At 42.6% G+C, this 15,768-nt stretch overlaps 1 protein-coding gene across 2 annotated transcripts in view; it reads left to right on the top strand.

Annotated features, from left to right (window-relative positions):
- The window catches only part of LOC112464795 (protein Wnt-6), a 51,337-nt gene that overhangs the window by 4,432 nt on the left and 31,137 nt on the right, over positions 1–15,768 (top strand). Inside the window, exon 1 of one of the 2 annotated variants that reach the window (XM_025032001.1) lies at positions 12,536–13,407. The exons of the other annotated variant lie outside the window; for it this stretch is intronic. Coding sequence (XP_024887769.1) covers positions 13,340–13,407 — 68 coding nt within the window. The 5' untranslated portion in view covers positions 12,536–13,339. Of the gene's footprint in view, positions 1–12,535; positions 13,408–15,768 lie in introns of those variants that run through there. 2 annotated transcript variants of the gene reach the window in all.

Raw genomic sequence — 15,768 nt, 5'->3', positions numbered from 1 at the left:
GCGGGGGCCTTATTTCAAGACCGTACCGAATCAGGCACGACAATCGCCCTAATATCCACACGAATGCCGTGCCGGAGGCCCCCACGGTGCAACGGAGCCCGCCGATGAGGGAGGCAGCGGAGTCCTCTCGCGATGAGTAAGAGATCTTTCCGTTCTTTCTTCTTCCCTCGCCCTTTTCTTTTTGTTTCGTCGTTTTCTTATACCTTTAACTTCGCGTGTCTTCAAGTGTTGCTGGGGTTTTGACTGTCTCTCTGTGGAAACTAACGCGCTTCCACCTCAAAACAAATCGTGAATGCTTACGAAAATGTTTCCAGCCCCGGCCCGAAAGGGGTTTTTGATCCTTTGCGGTGAAATGTAAGCCACATTCGCGTGTTTTCAACAATCACTTGGATCACGCAATTTGTTCCTTTCTTCAAGTAATAATATTTAGGATTCTTTTACTTATCTTTTTTTTATTGTAAGATTTAGCGGTATGGTCTCAGAGATCATTTCATGTTCATAGATCACATATTGCGACTGTATATTTACTTTTTAATTATAAACGACAGTGTGTCTTACATTGCACGATAACAACTTGCTAATTAAATTTTTACATAAGAAAATACGATGACAAGCCAGTGGCTGAAATTCGTATAAATATATCGAAGACACGATGTTTTATGTTAACCTTGTGTCCGTTCAATATGTTATTGCTCGCGATTAATACCTATCGTTACCAATCATTAATAACGTTGTACTGTGGAAGCCTTTCTTGACGCCTGCGTGAGGGGGAGGGGGACCTACGTCGGGCCTACGGCGTAAAAACACGTTGTTGCTGACGCAACTATGTCCGTATTGTCCGGGGATGCGGCGCGTCATTAGTGGAAGCTTCAACGCTACCATCGCGCGCTTCACGTCGGCATTCAGCGATTCGCCTCGTGGATTTGTTCGTGCAGGCGAGCTCTCCGAGCGAACGAGTAGGTGGCTAGGCAGCTAGCCGGTCCTCGGACCGGGGAAAAAGAAAAAAGGAATCGTTTAGAGGGGTAATGGGGCCTACGGGACCCGTGTTTCGGTTTACCGAACGCGCCCGCCACAAAGCCCCCAGCGAGAGAATAAACGCAATCGTTACGGTGTTTGCGCCAGCATTTAATTGTTTGCCCTTTTCTTTCAGACCGCGTTTTTTTGTCTCCCCCGTGAGGACCTTTTTTTTCTTGTTCGACGCGATGTAACCCCTGGATTAGTTTGTAACTGTTCTTGCTGTTAGATTAGACAGTGAAAGAAGTTTGTGTAGGCTACTAAAGCTCAGTTTCACAAGTGTCGGTTAACTTTTAACCTTAGATTAACTCACTCTTCATCTCTTTCTAAGGGAGACGTTAGAAGGAGACGAAGAGTGAGTTAATCTAAGGTTAAAAGTTAACCGACACTTGTGAAAATGGACCTTATATATATATAGTGACTATTTGCATACATATTGTACCATTATAAATATATTTTTTACAATTATTAGAAAATGTATTAATCGCGAACGGTTAGTAATCGATTAATATAAAAGTCAAACACGCGTCTAAATAATATACGTAATTTGAGAAACAGGATAAGCCTGCTAGTTTCAATTTTATATTTCTTTTCTTTACGTGCTTAATAAAATGAAGAAACACATGAAAAAGCATCGTGGAATATTAACGTACCACCTATATAATTTACAAATAAAAATACTTTGCTCATAAATTATTTAAATTATAAATCATTATCTGTACCATGTATAAAACAGTGCTCACAGTTGAAAGTTTATTTTCTTCGGTAGTGCCAAGTGCACAACCGGTGGTAATCGCCGTTCCACCTTATTCTCGCCACCGAGTTCCGAGCCCCTTTTATCCGTTCCGATGAAAGCGAGTCGTGCATCATGGCGCAGCTGATAAACGGATTAAGAACTTGGAATCTAATTGGACCCTGACCCCCCGATTGTAAAAGAAACCCTCGTCGGGTCTTACTGCCGGCTATGAGATTAAAATTCGTATAGTTCGTGTATATGTATTTACCCTTCTCTCGAGAGCTTATCTCTCTTTCATTGCCGGCCTCCAACCTGTTGTGAGAACCTGCCTCTATTTACACATTTCCCTCGGGTTTCCAATCGCTTTACGGTCCTAATCGTCGCTTCCGCATACTTCATCGCTCGCTATTGGCCGTGTCGTTATCGAGGCTCTGTTATCGAGACTAATACCCGTGACTATTGCCCCGCAGGAATTTTTAATAACGAACTACCTAGCTGTCGTTATATATCGCGTCTCTCTTTTCTCTCTACGTCTCCTTTACCACCCGAGAGAATAGCTCGCTGTTACTTAAGCCAAATATATCGACGTGGGTTATTGCTGCAGCTGATCATTTGAAGATACGCGTTTCTCTCGTGAAATCGTTTCCAGCTCGCTTAGGTCGATTGCTTACGCATTTCTTACGTATTGTTAACGATTAGATATCTGCGCTGTCTTGTATTTATGGTATATTCCATAATTCGTAAAACAAAGTAACATTCAAGATATTTCTGACATCTTTTGATTCAACAAATGTAACTTACATAATTTACGCTATTCCTGTTTCTTTTTGCTCTATTGCTGCTTCGAATTTTGAAATTCGAAATTGATACCCACGAATATATTAAAGATACTATATAAGTGCCAACTAAACTCTAACAAAGTTGTGTATATTCTATTCTAATATGATTTAAAACCCATAAATTTTGTACGTAATTTATATGCTACCTTATAGTTTTAAGTTCTTCTACGAAAGTATATACGTTTGATTGATTGAGGCCTTCTGCCATTATAAATTCCGATTTTCGGATAACTCGAAGATTGAAAACAGCATCCGCGCGAAATCCATAAACGTGGGATATTCAAAGAAATCGACGAAGTTGTTGCGAAGGAGGAAGGAAGGAGCGAGCATGGTGCCGCGGTACCGCGGCATAATAACAGAGCGCCGCACACAGGCCGAGCTAGCTGATGACTTCATTGAACTGGACCCGCTTGGGCCTCGGGCCCAGGACCTCCCTGAAACCGCCTCAAATTATAACGCCGGCTCGGGCCCAGGCCCGCTTTTGATGGGCTCGAGACACATTTTAAGCTTCTAGCGAGGCACAAACAGGTTCAGCCTCGATTTCGCAGGACGCGGATGACAGGAATTTCCATGTTCCGCGTTAATCGTTCTCTAATGTTAGCCGATTTGAAAATATCTCTAATCCCGGACAAGTGCAGCGTACACGTTGGAGACGCTACATCGAAGAAATCGTTTTCAGAAAGAACATTATGTTTTAAAGCAATATGGCCGCGGCGATTAAATGTGGCAGTAATTGAATATTTGCTCTTTTAACATTGGGCCGGATGGAAGGAATTATACTTTATTCTATTGTTATGATACGTGTCACCTCTGTGGAAAAATGATACAAATTATTTTAAATTAGATGTTTGGAAAAATCATGATAGAAAAACAAAACAGAAAAATATTTTTTAAAGTTCATGCTTTGATCTTATATTAATTTATTTATATTAGATTTTACAATTTATATTCTTTTGTCTCAATCAATCAAAATAATAGAGATACTGATGTCATAAAAACAATACATACTTTCTTGACCGTTGATAACTTACAAATTCTGTCATATAATTAGTCCATGCTCTTTTTTATGCTTGTTAAAAAATTTGTTTAAAATTATATCTTTTTCATATTTTGCAAATACCTATATTGAACTATTTCATAAGAGTAGTATTTTCAAGCGCAGTCGCAACATTTCTTTTTCATTATTATGACATTATTGCGGTATTCTTATTGATTTCATGAAATATAAAGCTCTCGAAAGCTTTATATGTCTTACTGTTGTACGTTTTACGTCTTTTCCGTGACTCGTGATACACGTTTGCCTTTCGTCGTTAACATATCGATCGGCGATCCATCAAGTTATGTAAGAACAGTTGCGCGCGAGTCACTCGCACGAGCCGCGTGTTGCGAGCGTGGGTACACGCTGCGATCGCGATCGGTATCGCGTAGATCACCATCCATGAAAGAAACTAAACGCGCTAAGACATCATTCGGTATTAAAAATCACACGGAGATACAGACGGAGTGGATCGCCTCGGATTTATTATGCTCGAGAAGTCGTAACATACAGTCTCGACGAAATAGTCTCGATGTAGATGCGACGCGTAGATACTTGGCATAAAGATGATTAGTATGCGTGGCGCATACAGTATAAGATACAAAAGGGTATCAACATCTAAAAATATTCTCACGCTCTTATAAACGCGATGCTGTTACTAACATTATACGTGTCGTGAAGGCTCTTCTCTGATTTGACGAACAAAAAATTAAAATTAAAAAAATTTAATTAAAGAATAAATATTTTTTTCTACTTATAGTTCAATTTATCAACATTTTTTAACGTATCAACCTTTGTATGGTTCGGTTCTCACTAATTTGGAAAAGTATCATTTTATATCAATATACAATTTGTTTTTTTAATTTACGATATTGTTTAAAAAAATATGTTTATAAAATGATTAAACAATTATACTTTGATTTAATTTTATATAAGAGGCGAGTGTGTTTTCATTGATATAAAGGTAAATAATATTAAAATTCCACGCTCGTAAGCCAGTGAATTATTTACGACATACCAGTCGGAACATATAGATGTACAAGAATCGAGAACTCGATCACGACAATAATATCACGCAAAAGAAGAAAGGAGACAAAGATCGAAGCGTCATCGATCACGGAACAAGTAGAGAACATGTTACACACACGAAGTCATCTAACTCGGTCGGGTTAGCCGGATTATCCTCCTCTTCCATTTCTCTGTTGCCTTCGAACTCTTACCGCAGATCGAATACATATCTGTTCGTGCACATTAGACGGTAGATTCTATGGGAAATAGAAAGCGGGCATACGATGTTCGCGATTGCGTTCAGTTTACGTGAAATTTACGAACGATCTGCCTCGTAATTACCATTGTAGAAACTCGCATTGGAGAAAAGAAGAAATAGAGAGATGAGGTACGAAAGTAGCGGAGGAGACTTCCGACGGGAAGATAGAAAGAAATAACGGAGAAAGAGAAACAGAGAAACCTACCTCGTAGCGTATCGAGAGACCAGGGCCTTGAGAGACGCGTAAGTGCCGTATAATTGCTACGGCGCGTTTACTCGGGCATCTGTTTACTCACTTTGATCGCAAAACGCGCCGAGCAGTAATAAACGCCCATTGGCGATCGCTCGAATTGGTTTCCATCTTGGTAAGAGCGTGCTTATTAACCGCAGAAATGGGCTGCCGATTGGTATCTACCGCGTATTAACAACGCTACATAAACGTTGTTTCGCAACTACACGCCCCGGTGGCCTTCGGTAATTAGGAAAAAAACTTAGATGAGGCAGATAATAACTACGTCGTGCGCGGAAAGAGTATCTATCTCTGGTAACATCGAGATGCATCCGCATTAGACCTGTAATACTTGATCGCGTTGACAACCTGGGTTAAGTAACTTCAAGCATAATATCGCGCTCGCTGCCTTCTAGATTTTAAAAGATTCACTCCCGAGGAGAATGTTAGCTCGAGATCGTATTATGTCTTAACGTGAATCGACGAGTGTGCAAAGATTTGAAAGGATACCGGAATGTAGATGATAGAGTGGAGCGCAATAAATCGGCGAGACGTCGCGATGCAGAAAAACGGGCGGATTCACTTCGTCCCGCTCTTTGTCGTGGGACCGATGACACGCCGTCGGTCCCAACCGTAGCTCCCGGGTCCACTATACTCGGTCACGAGCCCCCAGTTCGACCGTCTGCGCGACGTGGCCTTACGAAATTCGTTGGCAAAAAATGTCTACGGATCTCCCTTTACCATCTCTTCCTCATCTCCTCGTTCTGCTTCGTCTCGTTCGCCTCGTCGCTCATAGATTCGCATGATTAGGATCAAGACCGCGCTTCCAAGATTTCACGGATGACTCTTTGATTGCTCAGAGTTGTGACACGCGAAATTAATATAAAAGATCTGTGATCTCTATAGCAGAATATGCATTTCAGAAGTTTCTTAATAAGGAAAGAAGAAAGTAGTCACATACACATTAGATATGTTAAAAAGTACTTACATATAGTTATTTCCTCTTTTGACAACATAAATAATTTTTAATACTATCAATGCTATCAATTTAAATTTTATTTTATAAGATTTATTAAGGCTCCTGGATGGTCACCGCGGCCATATTGAATTTTCACTATTGAGGCGAGGAAAACACCCAATTTTGTCGTCCGTACCATTTTCAAATAAAGAGACATTTCAATAAAACATCACTATAGATCGTTTCAGAACACTTCCGAAATTGACCGAAAACTACCCTTTTCCCTCGACAATAAACAAACAGCCATAAAACAAAGCCTAAACATACGGGAAAAACAGCCGTTTAACGACTATCGGAAGGAGGTGAAAACGTTACTTCCGCATGCAAATCTTACTTTTCGGTCAATTTTACGATTTTCACGAATACGTTAAACGTTAGAGCACAAGCACAGAGCGAGTAATAAAGAAATAGCAAGGACGACAAAATAGGTTGTCAACATGTCACAAGACAGAATTCTCCATTGGAGAGAGTGAGAGGAGAGAGTGGCGGCGCCACCGTCAACGCAGAGTTCTCGGCTGACCATCCAGGAGCCTTAAAATTAGTTTTTGAAAAGTTTGCAAATCTTTGTTGCAGTAACGCTTTTGAGATACCCAAAATATATTTCAACAATCTGTTTCTTAATTATTATCTTTAAATTTGTTACATATTAAAGCATCTTCTTTTTATTCGTTATCTAATTTTCATCATTTTTAATTAAAAAATGGGATTTGTAATTCTAAATGCAAATATTAAAACTAGAATTATTCAAATCATTGTAAACTTATTTCAACAATATAGAATTAATGCATCGGAATCAACACTAGTAAATACAATACTGTCTTTCGAGAATTTAAGGTCCGACATCGGTTGCCACGAAATCCATTCCGTAAAGTTATTAGTATAGCTAGGCGAAAACTCTTGCCATTCTCGTGCGGTCAATTAGCCGAATTGATTACTAGACACCCGTGACTTCGATCCTTATAATGATCCGTTCCTATTACTTGCCGCGAATGCCAGGCGTGCCATCGGCCGAATGGCATGCAGAACAGCGAGGATACCGGGACTGAAAAAAATCATACCGTAGAACATTCTGCAACTTTGTCGAGGCACGCTCATCGCGCGTGTACATTAGTGTGTCCCGTCCCTTTTTTCCATGTCTCTCTCTCTCTCTCTCTCTCTCTCTTCCCCTCTTTTCTTTCCTCTATACTCTCGTCATAATAAAAGAATCTGTTCCTCCCTCTATAACGCCGCTCCGCCTCTACCGTTTCGACAAGCAACGGCAGCATGTTCGAGCAGGTTCTCAGGAATTCACGACTCATGCGGCGACCGGGTGTCCGGGTGAAACGGATAATGGCATTTAACGAGAAGGAATCGTTGCACCGGGTGCACCGAGCGCGGCTCAAATTGCCGGGTCAGGCTAATGTACAAATGATGCCCGATGACGATCGTGGGTATTGTTCTAACACCTTTCTTTCCAGGCACTTTACCCCGTGAGAACGCGCGTCCGCCCTTCTTCCATTATCCTAGCTGGATATCGGTCCTTAATTTCGTGAATCGTTCCTACTTCTATCATTTTAATTCTTTACGTTATTATTCGAATTATCGAATGATTCTCGCATTGGTCAGTAATTAGAATTATTAAACTTGAATTAATTAATTTAAATGATAAAAAGATGGGCTAATTAATTTAATTTTATTAGGATTATTAGTGGATTATTATCATAGTATGTTGAAAAAATATTGATATTTTTATTAGATTAACTAATTAACAGATGTTTGAAATTTTATGAGTCTGATACACCACACATATTTTTAATATAATTTATAATACATATTGTATACGCTACATTCTTTTTCACGTATATATAAATATATGGAAACAGATGGATTGTTTTGCAGAACTGATTGTTGTAATTAGCACGCACGGACTCTAATCGGAAACCGCGGAATTAATATGCAAGTTCGAGCGCATAAACGCTCGCAGGGGAAGTGCGAGAAGGGGGGGCGGACGAATTTGGATGATAGAGAAAGAGAACGAAAAAGGTGGCGGGATAAGAGAGGTGGCTCTCCTCGTCTCTGAAAACTGGTCTGGTGCAGTTGCGGTCTTAGGAACAGAGGAGAGTCGAAGGAGCTGCATTCCCCGGTAATTAGTCTCACCCATAAATTACTGGCTATTTCGCGTCTGTGTTGGTCACGAGTCGGTAACACCCGTTCCACCCTATCCCCGCCCCGGTACGTTCCAACTTCCCTTTTTTCTCTTTCTACACTTCTTCGTACAGCGGTTGGTCACTCAAAATTTCTCTTTCGTGTAAATGACAGATGTGAGGTGTGAGAACGCGGAGACCTTAGGATCCGCGAATAAGAACTTATTGTTACGTTTCGTCGTTCCACCAACATTGATGCATACTTTCTGTTAATTATTTTTTAGACCCCTTTTTTGATACACACACACACACACACATACAGCTGAATATGGCTGGTTCCTTCTAGATAAATTTACATAATTCAACGCACAATTGTATGTTTGTCTCAGCGAGTTAGATGTTGTAAGATATCACGTACGAATGAAGTATCTAAATACGATCGAAGAGATGTGCTACTTAGTGGCGGAAGGTTATAAGTGCCAGGAGGTCCGATTCTATGGGAACGAAACGGGCTCATCTTTGCCGTAGGTCCGCGGACCTGTTCTGGACCAAGTGGATCTCTCGGGGCGCTGAAGAAAGGGGCACAGGATCCCGCTGCTAAATGAGCTGTAATACGGACCCCCGCTGAACTTCTCCTCTCCCCGTCTTGCCCTCCTTGAACGGTACTCCGAGATATATTCCCCCCTCTCTTTCATCGCTGCTTAAAACCACTCACGCTGCTCGGGCCGCAGGTTATGATATGACCACACGAGACGACTTCTTCTGCTGTCGACTCTTCCTGCAATATTTTTGCTTCTCGGCTCTCCTTTATTTTTTCCTCCTTTCATCGCCGCTATTATCGCCCTCGTCTCTATCACTGAGATCCCATCAATGACTTGCCCCATTCCTGGAGATTGCGCGCTCAGAAAGGAAATCTTTACGGAGATAGTAGGCAAAAAAAAAAGTTAAGGTGAAAGAATATAAGAACATTAGCTTTCTTTAAGAAATCAATTAGCCGAATGAAAATAATGTTATTGAAAGGTAATTTATTGACATTGAAATAATAATTATAGGTGTTATGAAAACAAGTTGTTATGTATATGCCAAATTGTTATATGTTTTATTTGAGTAATTCGTTGTTCCATTGTTATATTATCTATTAACAATATGATAGTTTTATTATGTAATATATCAGTACGTTGTTAATATCATGACATAATTATTATTGCAGATTTTTAATATATACAACAATAGTTACGCAATGATGTTATTTATTGCATTACACGATTAAATATATATATTTTTTAAATTAAACGGTGGAATCTATTTTTATCTTACATTATCGGCGATGCATTTTCTTCTGCGAAAACATCATTTCATTTTTCCACCATTGAGCAAACTAATTCGCAGTTTGTTGTCCCAACTATTATTCTGAGAAATAACGGGAAATGGTCGTGACATCGAGAGCTATTGCTCGTAAAACTATTCGGTCAACGAAGCAATTGACCCGCGACTCAACGGCCGATCCAACAATTAGGCCAATTCCGATCAGCGCTGTAACCCGTACGATCGATGGCGCGGAAACGATTAATTAAGGGATCTTAATTATAATTAAGCTCTTCTTGATTTCATTAGACCCCGTTCGAAGTTTCTCAAGGTCGGGTCGTCATTTGTTTCTCAAAGATCACGTATTTTGATCGCGAATGAGGAACCGCGGGATTTAAGTCGGGAGTGAACTCTCGTAAACTCTTAACGATTCGAGCTATTAGCTGGATGTGATCATTATTGCGCGGACGCGAGGCTAGATGCATAGATTGTAAAATATCGTCATGTAACGCGGCAGTAAACATACTCCTGGGAGCTATAATTACCGTACGTTCCGCGTAATGACGACTGTTAAAAGGCCGAACGCCGCTACCGAAATAGAATGCTGTTAGCGGCAGAAGCTACATCTATTACTAGGCCTCATCTCTGGGTGTAATAGAATTCGGAGCACCGATATACACTCCTCTGAAACGACGAAGTGCTCGAAAACCGGTAAAGGCTGCGCGCGGGGCCGCGAGGCGCTCGCGCGGCTTTGTCGTGGCGGCGGAGATGAAAAGGATGTAGCGAGCCACACGCCGACAGCTTAAGCCCTCAATAGCCCTCTACGATGATGCCCGCGGCGTGTACCGAAGCCATGATATGGTGGGAGGAGGCGAGGCGAGGTAGAAGGAGCAGGTCGCCGCGCCGCGCTGGTCGAAAGGAGGAAGAGAAAAGAAGCGAGGGAGAGACGCGAAAGGACCAGTCGGGGCGAGGTGGCGGGTCGAAGGGAAACGAGGCATGAGACGGCTACCGAGCGGAGAGAGAGCTCGCCTTGACAAAGCATCAGAATGGGACTTACCGGGGCCCCGTTATTAGTCCTTACTCGCTTCGTACGCGTATTGGGTAGGGCCCACGAGGGGAAGATCGGATCTCTCTCGCGTCTCGAGTCGCACACACGAGTACCTGCTCCCGTGTGTATCTCCCGTGAAGGCGGACGGCGACACGGAAAATGTCAGGATCATCATCGATACCTGCTTTTCTCGTGGCGCTTCTCAACCCTGAAAACTCATCATCCGGTAAAAGAGTTCTCTTTGTCACGCTACTATTGGCGAAGGGGCGATGAGAAGCGGATGGGACAGCGACTCGTCGGGGCCGAGATTCACTTGACAGGGCGCAGCAAACTCCTTATTACGGAAATGAGAGGGTAGGAGGGTGGTAGAGGGATAAGAGGTATACTCGAGCGTCGAATCGATCTCCGGATAATCTTTCGATCAAGTCCTTTATTTTCGAAGCGGTAAATCATGGTTGCAGTCTCTTTTCAATTTCTCGCTTCAATTTCGTTACGCTTATCGCGATAATAATGATTAGGTTACTTACGAATAAGACTAGAGAAACGTGATAAAACTCTATATATTTCTTATTTTATTAATAGAATAAATTTAAATTATGCAAAATATTACTACAAATATTTTTAAGGACGCATTCGCAAATATTTAGGCTACATATCAATGGCAAGTAATAACTGAGATATTTTAGTATATCTCAATACATTTTAGGGTGAATCTCATGATTCCATACTATACTTCATTTGATCGAAATTTATAGTAAAGCGCTTTCCAGAAGATTCAATTCTCACGATATATTTTATCGTGCCAGAAAAAATACGTGCAGCGTACGGCGGATCATTTTTTAATGTCCCAAAGGCTGTGCTATCTCATTGCGACCTGTTAATGATTTCTGACCGCTATTATTCATCGCCCAGCATCGCGTCTATCACCTTGACATCGCGCGTCCGAGAGACTCGTGGTCGCGCCTCCCTCCGTGGGATCCTAGGCAGAGCGCGGCCGGCCGGCGCGAAAGCAGAGAGGATCCGATCCGACGAGAGCGAGCCTCCTCGTGTCGACGGGTTCCGTAGGCGAGTTAAAAGTGGAAAAGAGGGGCTCGGTTGCGTCTCGTTGCCGCCGAGTGGCGCTCACCTGCCTAGTCCGCAACAGTCTCGTACGGTTCGCTCCGGCCAGGAGCCTCGCTGGCGATCGCAGACGGCTGGAGAGAACCTCGCTGTCTCCCCTACCATCTGGATTTTTCCACTTACGTCAGACTTTCTCACCAGGCTTTCCATCCTTCCTTCCCCCTCCTGCCACCGTTATTTCCGTCCTTCCGTCGGCTCCCTCTCGGTTCCTCTTTCTCGCCTACAATTTTGCGCGCGTTACTACGAAACTCGCGGGTCTACTTTGCGATCCATCCGTTCGATCTGTCTGAAGAATCTTCAGCATCTTCATCGAAAGGGGGATGGCCTCTTTTACGAAGATCGCGTTTCTCGCGACGGCGAAATCGAAGACGCGCCTGTCGCGGGCGTCGGCGACGATAGTCTTGCGACGGCGGCGATGGTGATGGTTGTTGTGGTGGTGGTGCTGGTGCCGGTGAAGAAGAGGAAGAAGAAGAAGAAGAAGAGGAAGAAGAAAACGGCGTATATTGGTGGGGGCAACTCTTCTCTACTCCCCAGAACTGGTGGGGGTAAGGCAACACTCAAAGATCGTGGTGACGTAGTTCTGGCAGGAACGCGACGCGTTTTTGCCCACGTAGCGAGCAAACTTTTCTACGCTTCATCTGTACCTTACGTACTTGGTACTTTTGGAGCAGAAGAAGAGAAAGAAACGAGGCGGAAGAGTAGAGAAAAAAAGGAGAAGGAAGAGAAACGTCAGATACCTTGACAAGCAGAGAGAGAGAGAGAGAGAGAGAGAGAGAGAGAGAGAGGGAGAGGGAGAGGGAAGAAGAGGGAGTCAGCGGGTGCGAGAGAAGGACAGAGGGTGGCTGGGGAGGGGGGAAAAGAGGGGGCAAGTGGTCCAAGTGGACCGGAAATCAGTGCTCCTCTTCCGGGTCTTCCTTGAATCGTGAGCCCCTTTTTCGCGATCTTGAAGACGTGTCTCTCCCAACAAAGGATATCTTCTCCGATTGCCCTCGAGCTTTTTCGAGCGTGATACGATCATGAAGATCAAGTGTTCACCGCGATCGTCATGGCCGCGTAATCTCAGTAACTTCGCTTCGCAAGAAGAGGTGTCGAGAGTCGCAACGTCGAAGAATAATTCTTCGATAGATGCAACGATCAAGAACGAAGAACTTTGCAAGTAAATTTTTCTCTCTCTCTCTCTCTCTCTCTCTCTGCGAGCGATGACCATTGTCCTCGAGCGCGCTCCTGTACTGGTCCTGAGAACATCCGTTCCATCGAGGGTTTCAAGAGGAACCGGCGGCACTTTGCGGGCGATGATTTACGTTGCGATGCCGAGTTTTGCTGGACCGCACGATAAGGGAGTCGCGCGGTAGAGGGACAGAGTGCGTCAGTTCGCGTGCCAATTATCGGCCACGAGGTGCATTCGAAACCGAGGAACACACTGGTGAACTCACGCGTATTGGCGGTTCGCGGTCGAGACTCGTCTTTGCAGCCGAGCACCGGTGAGCTCACGAACACCATCGTCCCGCGCGTTTTTCGCTGTCTTTATCGAACGTCAGTGCGCCGAGCGGACAAAGGAAAAAGTAATCGGTGATCGGTTCGAGGGTGTTATCCGGTGCGGAGGGGATGGAGATGCGCCCCGTTCTCGTGGCGATCTGCCTCCTCCTCGTCACCCCCATTACCGGCTCTTTCTGGTGAGTGACACACATTTTTCTCTGCGCTGTTCCCTTCTTTTGTTTTGCTCCGTTTGTGCTGTGAAGACGCATCGCTAAATCTTTATAGATCATTATAAGAGCATTTATGTATATCAGATTTATATGAAATGGGATACAGATCAAACAGAGTATAAAGTTCAAGGTTCCTCTTTTCTCGCTGCTTTTTTAATTATTCCTTTGTTAAGGGAGATAAGTATTAGTAAACAAGTTGCATATTCATACAGGTGACCGCTTCATTCTGAGTTTTACTTGTCTAATTATAAACAGTATCTCGAGCTAATATGAGAAATTTATAAACATTTATAATATTGCTTATGTTATAAATGTAATTTAATTTAGTTTTTATTATTAGACTTTCGCGGGATCCTCTCAGACTTACGAATTCGAAACGTGATAAAACATTTCTCGCTCTGCTACTTTTGACGTGATTATCTTAACGTGATTATCTTAACTGGCAGCAACAGTTGTCTCCGCGATAGGAATAACAACGCGTTTTCGCTTCCCTCGTCAAAGTCTCCCAAAAATGAGATAAAGAGAGAACAGCTTGTCATGTCCTTGGCGCCATTACACGTGACGGCCATAAAAAACGTAGATTAAAAAAACATAAGTCACATGTATGCCACGGTAATTTATCCCGCTTGCTTGTTTAGCTAGAAAAAATGGAAATATAGAACAAATATTTCTTTCGTATAATTCGATTCTTACTTATATTTTAACGTATGAACACAATTGCGAGCGTTTTGATTGCGATTTCATTGACATCATGGATCTATTCGTCACAATTCCCTCTTTTTAACTTACCTGCTTGTGTTAAATTACGAATACTTGTTTATTATACGCAGCTAAGCTTCCGTATCCAAGTCCTATCCCGATGATCCTTTTAGTAAGTTATCGTTTTTGCGTTTAACGTCAGTACTGATTGCTATATTGTCGTCCACGTATCTTCAATCTCTGTACAAGTGTTGCCATGATATTACGCGTACGTGGATACGAGATTGTCGCTTTGGTTGCATTTTAAAGCCAATACTTGGCGAACGTGAAGAACTAACGAGTGCTCCAGTTTCGAGGTGCGTCATCTGGGTTATCAATTACGTCGCGCGTTACGCGCACGTAAGATGAGTAATGGCGCTATAAATCCTCCTTTGGTAGTTATCCATGCTCTTATAAGCAAGCTCCGTCTTGAGATTTATGACCTTATTTTGTGCGTACGTAAATCGCTCATTATTGAACGCAAACGCAGCTTCGCTAAATATCTCTTTATTTCCGGCTGTGACTACATGCGAACTTATTTTGCCTATTTGTTAAATCACTCTATTTCAGATTATTTTTAAATTGCGATGATTGTGTCGGTTGACGAAGGAGATTCTAAAATATCGAACGTATAACAATTAGCGCGACGCGAGATTACGTGACACTTTCAGTAGCTACCGTTGAATCCCAATTATCTCGACGAGTAACAATAAATTACTCGGTAGCGTGACATTTTGTGTACCTCACTTTGTTACGCAAATGTTTGCACGGTGATAGAACGTTATCGTGCCCGTGCCACTCGGGATAACAGCATCCGGAGACGGACTGTGTCGTATCTATCTAGCGTAGCGTGGACTTTGTGCATATATCAACAAGGTGAAAGTAATCCAATTACTATCATATACTGGAAACATCATAAAATTAAATACCACGCAATTAAGAGCGATTATTAAATTGGCCGATTATTGTACCAATTTTAATCAGGTAGATATTTTTTGGGGAGGTTATGAATGAAACGTTTTCTTAAGTGTTCATTTACGATGGGTCAAGTTTAACAGAGTCAGAGGAAAGCTTGCTCGCGCAGGAATGAGGATGGAGTCCCTCTTGAGACTGGTTAAATATTTGTTTCCGATTTAAGACGGATTTCTGCATCCTGACGATGTGCCGTGAGTCCGCACCTTGTTGCTTTCTGGCTCGCTTGCCTGTCGCAGCCGTCGTTCACGGCGTGTTTGATAAATATATTAGGAGGATGACGGTTTGTGTTTCGATAACAGGTACTTAACGGCCAGACTGGAAACTCGCCGCTCTTTCTTTCTGCGTGCTTCGTCCATCATCTGCGAGTTAATCTGCGGCTACTATCGCGCATGAAGACACGTGTCGCACCGTTTTATCCGCTTCAGCAGTTATCGCGGCGCATACCACAGCCACAAAATTCAATCTATAAATCTCGTAAATTTATTAGAGCAATTCGTACACGCATGAGTTTTTTAATTGAAATATTATCTATAGAAATTGAAAGTTTTATTTTTTTATCATGATATTTCGACATTATTAAAAATAGCGTAGGTACTTATTGAACATACGTACTAC

This window comes from Temnothorax curvispinosus, unplaced genomic scaffold (genome assembly GCF_003070985.1).
Source record: "Temnothorax curvispinosus isolate PA1 unplaced genomic scaffold, ASM307098v1 QBEX01014594.1, whole genome shotgun sequence".
Taxonomy (NCBI): domain Eukaryota; kingdom Metazoa; phylum Arthropoda; class Insecta; order Hymenoptera; family Formicidae; genus Temnothorax; species Temnothorax curvispinosus.
The sequence above is the reverse complement of the archived record's forward strand: the minus strand, read 5'-3'. Positions and strand labels throughout refer to the sequence as shown.